Source organism: Dipodomys ordii, unplaced genomic scaffold (assembly GCF_000151885.1).
Source record: "Dipodomys ordii isolate 6190 unplaced genomic scaffold, Dord_2.0 Scaffold162, whole genome shotgun sequence".
Lineage (NCBI taxonomy): Eukaryota > Metazoa > Chordata > Mammalia > Rodentia > Heteromyidae > Dipodomys > Dipodomys ordii.
In genome coordinates, this window is record NW_012267378.1 from 2,881,729 (window position 1) to 2,890,534 (window position 8,806).

The window sequence follows — 8,806 nt, forward strand, 5'->3', positions numbered from 1 at the left end:
GTACCTATCTTATAGAATTGTGTCAGCATTAAAAATAAAAAACTCCTAGCTTTCACCCTATTGCCTTTGAGGACCTTGGGCTATTTGTGGTAGTGTATGAACTCTGGGATCATCTCTACCTATATGATAGCCTTTCCGCTTTGGATTGGAAGAGAGGAAAAAGTTCCCACTAATATTCATGCAGCAACCTATGGAGTTAGCACTTGGACAATATTTGCAAAGTCTTAGAAGCTTGGCTTCATTTTAGGGCTCTCATAGCAGAGCTAATGGTAGTTACACAGGGCTGTTTTTCAGATGCACTTGTGGGGATGGGAAATGAGCCTTCAACTTGCTCTTTTGCTGTCCTCCTGCTGTGTGGGCTCAAGGAGCCCGATTCATGCCACTTCCTGCACTTCCCCCTGACCTCCACAGGAGGGAGGCAGGAGCCCAGGCCTGGTGAAGTTTCCTGCTGAGTTGCTGATGTGTTAGCTGTTTGCTCAGCTGTCACATCCAGGTCTTCACTGAACTGTATTACACAGCCTTACCTGGGGTGTGGGGCTTCCTGTTAGCTTTCTTGGATGGGGAGAGGAGGGGTGTCTATTGCCCCTATGAAGAACATCTTTTTCTGTCTTTCTGGCTTGCTTTGGGTATTCTCATTCTTTCACAGTTTCGTCTGCCTATTATGTGGAGCCTCTCTTCTTTCTAGGATTTTGCTATGTAGCCTAGGCTGGCCTCAGACTCCTGTCAGCCTCCTGAGTCTGAAGATTACTGGGCATGCACCAATACAATGAGCTCTAGGAACAGCCTTTTAAAGACCCTTATTACTCATTTATCAAGAATAAGGATATCTTCAGAATAGAGGACCAAACAGACTCTCACAGAACGATAGTAAACAGGGTGGAAACAGTGGAAGGACTTAAACGTGAAGTGAAGCAAACGACCCTTCCTCTATTCAAAGGCCAGGCCAGGACTTTGCTGAACAATCATATGAATAAGAACATATAGAAAATTAGTGAGATCACTGCACATTTGTACAGAAAATAGAACAAAGATAACTAGCTGCTCTGACAAATATTGGAGATAGTTTTTTTTTTTTAAATAGCTTCTGAAGTTTCATGATGTACAGTGAAAAATATTCCTTTTTTCTTTCTTGTGTTTCTCTACAAGGCTTTAGGCTTCAAGTGAAAGCAGGATGTCTGGTGTAGCAGCAGTTATCTCTCAGAAAAAGAACATGAGAGACACTGCTGATGCTGGCAGGACTGGACGACTTCATCCTTCCTGGGACAGATTCTGGGAGTGAGGGTGGGCTGATGCTGGGAGAGGGCTGGGAGAGTTGGGTACGATAGCAGAAGAGTCAGGAAACATGGGGTGGAGCTGGGGTGAAGCTGGGGTGGGCGGAGGAGAGAAGAGTATATACTGTCCAGGAGGAGGATGTGTTGGGAAAGTAGAATATTCAGTCTGGAGGTTGGGGGACAGGGAGCCTGTATCCAAAGCTCCAGGTAGACCATCTGGCACCTCTCCAGTCCTGGATGAGGCTCCAGGAAAGAGTCCATGAGATCCATTCAGAGGTCCATGTGTCTTGTTCAGGATTTGGTCTGGGGACCTGGAGGTTTGGTTCAGCAGACCAGGAATCTTGGCTCTGAATCCTTGCAGCTTGTTTAGAAGTCCGGAGCCAGTAGTTCTGGCAGAGACACTGATGTTTGTCTCCAGCAATCCAAAAGTCCTGTTTGGGAGCTTGTGCAGTGTGGGGGGTAGAGAGGTACTGTTCAGGACAGTTATGGCAGGTAGGGACCGCCTGATGCAGAGAGAGGGCCCTCCTACAAGCAGCAGGAAACGCACCTTTCCTCGGAGCAGTTGCTGGAAGCTCAGGAAGATGGCATTGGGATCCTTGTGTGCTGTGGTCCTGCCCTGTGGAGGAAGCTGTAGGCAGAGGATGGGCCTGAGGCCAGAGAGCAGGCCCACACATCAGCCCTTCCTTGACTACAAAAAAATGGTTTCAGCACCCAGGCATTATGACTGGGTCAGAGCACTCTTTATAGGCCAGCTCATAGTCCCCAAAGATACCCCAGGATCTTCTTTCTTCCCTCAAGAAGAGACTTTAGAGACTGAGTCAAAGAAGTTCAGTTTCTCTAGATCCTTCACTGAGGACTTACCTGGGTCCCAAGGAGGCCTTGCAGAGCCCCAAGGAGGAGACGGACCTGTCCAGAAAGCTGTCCCAGAAGAGACGAGAGGCAAGTGGGACCAAGTTGTCCACGTGCAGCCATCACTCCCTCCAGCAGAAGGGTCACTGCTCCCAGAATGTCCTGTGCCTTGCTCTGCTCCTGGAAGAGATGGATGAAGAGAGGATCGGACTGCTTCAAAGGGTGTGCTAATAGTGGGTGGGGTGCCCTCAGGAGTAGCCAACAGGATGAATCATAGGAGCTGAGAATTGGACAGGACCACGGTCCCACCCAGCACAGGAATTCTTCCACAGTCTTCCGACAATTGGTCATCGGCCTCTGCTTCAATAACTCCAGTGTAGAGCCAACCCAGCCTGGTCTCACACTGACTTTGAGTCAGAAAGTCCTGCCCTATTAGTTTGTAGTTATAGGTTCTAGTGCTACAGAGTCTTAGTACTGTGGCATTTTAAGTTAAATGTAAAGACAAAACTACTATAATGATCATAAAAGTGAAGGGAATGATGATAAAAGTGAAGTGATCATAAAAATGAATGGAAGGGCTAGAAATAAAAGCAATTCATAAGAACGGCCTTTCTCCCCTGAGCCAGTGTCCTTAGCAGAACTTGAGGAAAGAAATGGATTCCAGGGATCTTAGGGGTAGGAGAATGCTTCCTTCTAGTAGTTTCTTCTGGGTCCCAAGTTCTTGTTTACCTCTTTTCTCTAAGCCAATCAGACAATTTTGTGGTTTTGTTTTCTCAACCATTGCTTGTATAACATTTTCTAGCTTCTTGCCGCTTGCTTCTGAACACGTTAGTTGAATATGATTCCTCTTAATAAATTAACATATGTCTCAGAGGAATGAGATGTCTAGTATTCAGGTCAATAATTTTATAGTTCTATAGGGATGTTTCTGTAATGTGGATGCTAAACATCCAAAGCAGTCAAAGTAGTTACTAGATTTAAAACTAGTTTCTTTTGGACTGGGTGTGTATCTCATGGGTAGAGTATTTGCCTGGCATGTATAACACCCTGAGTTCTATCTTTAAACCACAAAAATGCAGGGAGAGAAAGAGAAAGAGGTGAGGGAAGAGAATGAGTAAAAGTAGCTACTTTGGGGTCTATTTAATACTCCAAAATCTTTTTTGGTAGGAAGTACTAGAGCTAGATGTTTAAATGAGGGAATTAATATGCCATGGCTTAAAAGCTGGAATCGGAATTACACGTGTAGAATTATATATACATCTCTCTTAAATTTCACCTTAGTTTTTGTTTTTGTCATATGGTGCTGGGATGGAAGCCATGGACTTGCATATGTCTGGCAACTATTTTACCATGGAGTTATATCCCCAGCCCTTGTTATATATACTTTTTTGGTGGTAGGGGGGCTATAGCTCAGATTGGCCTTGAACTTGCAATGCAGCTTAGGCTGGCCTTGAATTTGTCATCCCCTGCTTTAGCTTCCATAGTTCTGGGATTACAGGCATGTGACACAATGACCAGTAGTGATCTGAATCTTGATTCTGGCTTTTGTTATTCTAGTGATACTTCCTAGATTTGGGTCATCTATAGATAGCAGATTAGAAGTTGGCATGAAATGTCAAAAGTTTCTATTCAGCTTTTCATGGTTTTAGCCTAGAGTTTATTTGAAATATTGACCCTGAAAGCTATCATCTTGTCAATAAAATATCATCATAGATTGGATTAGAAAAGCCAAGGTAAAAGTAAGATTTTTAGGGAGTTAAATAAACAATTTTGAAGGATTTGGGGGAAGCATAAATGTCTGTCTGTCTATCTGTCCTCTTTCTCCTTCTCTCCCCTCTTCTCTCTTCCTCTTCCCTTTTTTTTTCTCCCCTCTTCTCTCTTCCTCTTCCTTTTTTTTTTTTTTTGTCGGTCGTGGGGCTTGAACTCTGGGCCTGGGCGCAGTCCCTTAGCTCTTCAGCTCAAGGCAAGCGCTCTACCGCTTGAGCCACAGCACCACTTCCGGTTTTCTAGTGGTTTATTGGAGATAAGAGTCTCATAGATTTTCCTGCCCAGGCTGGCTTTGAACTGTGATCCTTAGATCTCAACCTCCTGAGTAGCTAGGATTACAGGTGTGAGTCACCGGTGCCCAGCTCCTTTTTTTTTAAAAAAAAATATTTTTGTGGTGCTGTAGATCAGACTTATATCCTTTTGAAAATGTTAGGCAATAGCCCAGCACCAGTGACTCATGCCTGTAATCCTATCTACTCAGGAGGCTGAGATCTTCGGATTGCAGTTCAAAGCCAGCCAGGGCAGGAAAGTCCATGAGACTCTTATCTCCAATAAATCACTAGAAAACCGGAAGTGGTGCTGTGGCTCAAGAGGTAGAGTGCTCACCTTGAGCTGAAGAGTGCAGGGACAGCTCCCAGGCCCAGAGTTCAAGCCCCATGACCGACCAAAAAAAAAAAAAGAAAATGTTAGGCAAGTGCTTTCTCTACTGAGATTTTTATGTGCATTTGTGTGTGTGTGTGTGTGTGTGTGTGTGTGTGTGTGCATGCGTGCATGCACGAGTGCGTGCACACACTAGAGCCTCACACATTTGGTGGGCCTTTTTGTTGTTGTTTTATAGGTCATGGGGCTTGAACTCAGGGCTTGGGCACTGTCTCTGAGCTCTCCACTTGAGCTATAGTACCAATTCCTTGGTGGGCCTTTTTGCCCTATCACTTGAGTTATGCCTCCACTTTTGACTTTTTGCTGATTAATTGGACATAAGAGTCTCATGGATTTGTCTACCTGGGATGGCCTGTAACTGATTCTCAAATCTCAGCCTCTTGAGTAGCTAGGATAATAGGCATGAGCCACCAGTGCCCAGATAGGATGGCTTTCTTACCATCTGGGTTTTCCATTCTCCCAGGCTAAAGTCTACAGCAGGCAATAGGACAGGTGTGGACAAGGGATTGACGTCTGGGCACTGGCTCTGTTGAGAAAGATGGGTAAGAGAAGAAAGGAGCTGAAATAGAAGGGAATAAGGTAGCTTCTAACATTTAAAGTACAGACTGAACTTGAGTAACTTAAACTCCCAGCCATGAAATATCTGGGTCAATTTGGGCAGGTGATTGTGACTGGGATAATCTGTGAGCACTATATTCAGACTAGAGCTTATAAAAGACTCACTAGTGCAAATCATAATTCTTGCTAGGGAGAGGTCATCAGGAGACCATACTGAAGAATAGTCATTGTTTGGGGAATGAGAGGAAGTGATGGGAGGGTCCCTTACCAGTTAGGTGGATTGCGAGGGGCAGTGCTTGGGAAATCTCACCAGTTTACTGTGAAGGACATAGGAGTCACGAAGCAGTTTATTTAGAAGTCGGAGATCACAGGCAGGAGGAGCTGGGCTGGATAGAGTTAGTCTTGCAGTAAGGAGAAGCATGACCATGAGGAGCAATTCTTAGGTGAGAACAGGTGAGGATGACAGGGGTGGACAAAGAAGAAGAAATCATCATCAGGTAATGATCCAGAAAATCCCACTGAAATAGGAGGAGGGATTGCTGCTCAGACAGACCCTGTATTCCTGGGAGATTGAGATTGGGTTATTCCTCCCCCTACCCCAGCAAGCCTCCCCACCCCCCCCTCCCCTCCATATTCCTGGCCCTAGTCCCTCAAGTGTTTTATTACCAGTCAGCCCCATTCTGGCCGGGATGTCTGACTGGAGTGGCTCCCTGTGTGGGGCCTCTCCCCTGAATCCTTCCTGGGGCCATGGAGGCGGCTTGGCCCTTAGGCTTCTGGGCAGAGTGGGGTGGGGCACAGGTGGGCCAAGGAAGAGGATCTGGAGTTTATCCTGAAAGTGACATGAATAGTGAACATTTCATCATGTTCTTAAGATAAAAAGACTGCCTGGCAGAAGGAGAACAGATGCTAACAGGCCTTGATCTGCTGACCAGCCCAGAACTACTGAAGGTCTGACTGCTCCCATGTTTCCCTGGGCCTATGGCATATGGTGTCTCCTATTTGTTAGAGCTCTTTAGTGACTCTTATACTCCTTCCACCCTGCTGAGAGGAGCTGAACAAGACAAGCATACATACACATCTTAATTGGCCCCAAATTTTGGTTGTTAGTGGGAGAAAATCTGGGATGGATATAGGGAAGGGAAATAATGTATGGTTCAAGCCTGAAGATGAGAGTGGAAAATGGAGATGGACCCAGGATGAGAAAGCTAGCAGGGCATGCGTAAAGTATTGAGGTGTAGCTTCAGTGTTGGGGAGTGGAGTGGAGGAGGCAACTTGGGCTAAGATATAAATGGGACCAGCAGAGGGGCAGGGATTAACATTTAGTGTGAAAGACATCAGCTTCTCATTCGTTCCCTTTTTACTCTACACATAAAGCCCCCTAGAGTTTTTCTTTGTACTCCAAATTCTGAGATGCCCTGTAATCCAAGTCAAAAAGATGGCCTAACTGTCCTAGGACTTCCTTCCTGAGGTAAATGGCCCAGGATTGGGCACCTGCTGTGCAAGGATGCCCACTTTCCAAAGTTTACTTCACTTCAGACACCCACCAACATAACTATCTCATAGCTGCACCTGTTTCCCCACCTCCTCTGCAGACCTCTTCCGGTCCCTTCCCAGGACCCCCCACATGGCTTCCTCCTCCTTTCACAAGTTGTGCAAAGAGCCTGCACCTGATTCAATATTGGGATTTCCTGTAGGTCTGTCAACATACATGAGCCCTCCTCCCACCACCCGCTCCTTGTGTCCTAGCTTGCCTAACCCAGCTTCCCAGGTCCCAGGATTCAGAACCTTAAACTAGCAAGGAATGACCAGGTGAGACTAGAAATCAGGGCTATGTCCATCTTGGTACCGGATGATCAAACTCGCTACACACCTCCTTTCTTATTTTCTCCCTGGGCCCACGTCCCCTTTCCTAGGGCCAGCCAGGACTGTGTTGTATTCCACCAAGTCTGTGATCAGTAGCTCAGAAACCAGCACCCAACCCCCTACCCCTGCTCTGTCCTGCTCCTCCCATTCTGGGAAGGCTCCACTTTTCTCGACAAAGGTCAGTGCCTGTAGGTTCCAGTTTTCTTCCCCTCCCCCCGCGGAGAGCCTAACTCTTCTCTCCTGTCCTTCATACCATACCCTCACTTAACCCCCGACCCTGCTTGCCACTCGCTCACCCGGTGGAGAAGGGCTCCAGCACCCAGGTGCACAGCAGACAGCACTCTGGGGGGCAGATGAGTAGGAAGACATGCGTTGGGGCACAGCCCCTCCACTGCAGTGGGATCAAAACGCCTGCCCAGGCCACTTTTGCCCAATCAGAAAGCAGAGAGCCACTAGACACTAGCGAAGGCCCCCGGAAGTGACGATTTTTCCTACGGGTGCTGGACCTGGAGCCCCTGCCTGGACCATGGTCCATTAACAGAGCCCTGATTCTCCACCCACACATACCACCGGAAGGATTTACATAGGGATCTCTCTTTTTCTAGGAGATGGGAACCTGGGACCTAGCTGGAGGACAGATAGGAGAGAATCAGAGGGAAAATCTGTCAAGGCATGTTTGCTGGAGAAGAGATACAGAGGTCCTATATTAGACTGGTGTGATTTTTCAGTTCCTGGCTATCCAAATTTCTTTTCCCTGGACACCACACCTGTTGTAGAAACCCAACAAGACTCTTTATTTTCTGGTACTCCCTCAGGGAATCCTTTTCCTGCCATTTCCTTCTTTCAAGTGGAAATCTGGTATTGTCTATGTTAGAAAAAGATCTTGTTAGGGATCCTGTTATGGGGAAAAGGTACAGATAGTTTGAGGGGACTGGAAGATGCTGGCTGTGTGCTGATTTAACACAAGCTTTTGTGCTAGGGTCCAGGGGCTTGGACAGCTAAGCCTACTTACCTCTGTGCCAGTACCTTCCTTTGCTTGCCCCGTCTTTTGCCCTCTTTCATTCTTACCACTCTCCATGTGACAAGAGTAATAACCAGGCCCATGTGTCCCTGTCTTAGGAAAGACAGCTGCTGAGCCTCCCCCGCAAATACCTCCCTGCTGGCCCCCCTCTTCTTCTGGCCCTGGCTCTAGCTCCTTTGCTTTCCCCTTGGTCCCAGTCTCCCCACAGTCTGTCCTTGGGCCTCCTGGACTGACCTTGTCCCCTCCCCCTTCCCTTGTTCTTCCTTAGGCACTCTCCTGTGCCTTCTTGCAAGGATGGGCCCTGTTAAGGAGTATGGCCTAGATCCCGGAATTCTCCAGTTCAGTCAGAAGAGATGCCTCCCAAGATTAGGAAAGGAGGGTGCTGGGATAGCTGGGAGGATGGGGGGGAGGTAGGGGTGGGAGGGGACAGGGAGGCACGACCAGAAGGCCAAGACAAAGAAGGTTGAGGATGGGCTGGAGAGGAAATGGGTCCCTTGGATGAGGGAAGAGGGTGGGAACGCGAGAGTAACGGTTGGATAGGCTTGAGCACAGGTTACAGTGGAGAGGAAACCGTTGTCACACCGTTTCTGGCTAGGTCCTTGACCTGGAGAACTCCAGCATGAGAGAGACCTGGGAGTGCAGGTAGAAACACACAAGGAAGAGAGAGGGGTGCTGCGGGCCCAGAGTCTAGTCATCCTAAAGCCATCATCCTTCCAGCGGTTTTCGCCCAGTGACTGGTCCAGGCCTAGGGCCCGGCTCTGCCTCTCCCTGGTCCCAGACGCGCACCTCTTGGTCCAGCTGCCCGGTGGCCACGGGC

At 47.7% G+C, this 8,806-nt stretch overlaps 1 protein-coding gene across 1 annotated transcript; it reads right to left on the bottom strand.

The window, feature by feature from the left end:
* Positions 1-1,138: 1,138 nt before the first annotated feature.
* Thpo (thrombopoietin) lies at positions 1,139-7,593 on the bottom strand. The gene is made up of 6 exons (XM_013033044.1): positions 7,265-7,593; positions 5,772-5,934; positions 5,416-5,543; positions 4,987-5,073; positions 2,133-2,300; positions 1,139-1,899 (listed from the first exon to the last, which is right to left on the bottom strand). The coding sequence occupies exons 2-6, from the start codon at positions 5,782-5,784 to the stop codon at positions 1,249-1,251; spliced, it is 1,047 nt and encodes a 348-aa protein (XP_012888498.1). The 5' UTR covers positions 5,785-5,934; positions 7,265-7,593; the 3' UTR covers positions 1,139-1,248.
* Positions 7,594-8,806: the final 1,213 nt, after the last annotated feature.

Bases quoted from the DNA above. Each gene is read 5' to 3' on its own strand.
- Thpo (XM_013033044.1), bottom strand. The intron at 5,074-5,415 runs GTGAGATTTCCC...CTTTCTCAACAG, and splicing joins ATGTCCTTCACAGTAAACTG to AGCCAGTGCCCAGACGTCAA. The intron at 2,301-4,986 runs GTAAGAAAGCCA...CATCTCTTCCAG, and splicing joins GAGAATGGAAAACCCAGATG to GAGCAGAGCAAGGCACAGGA.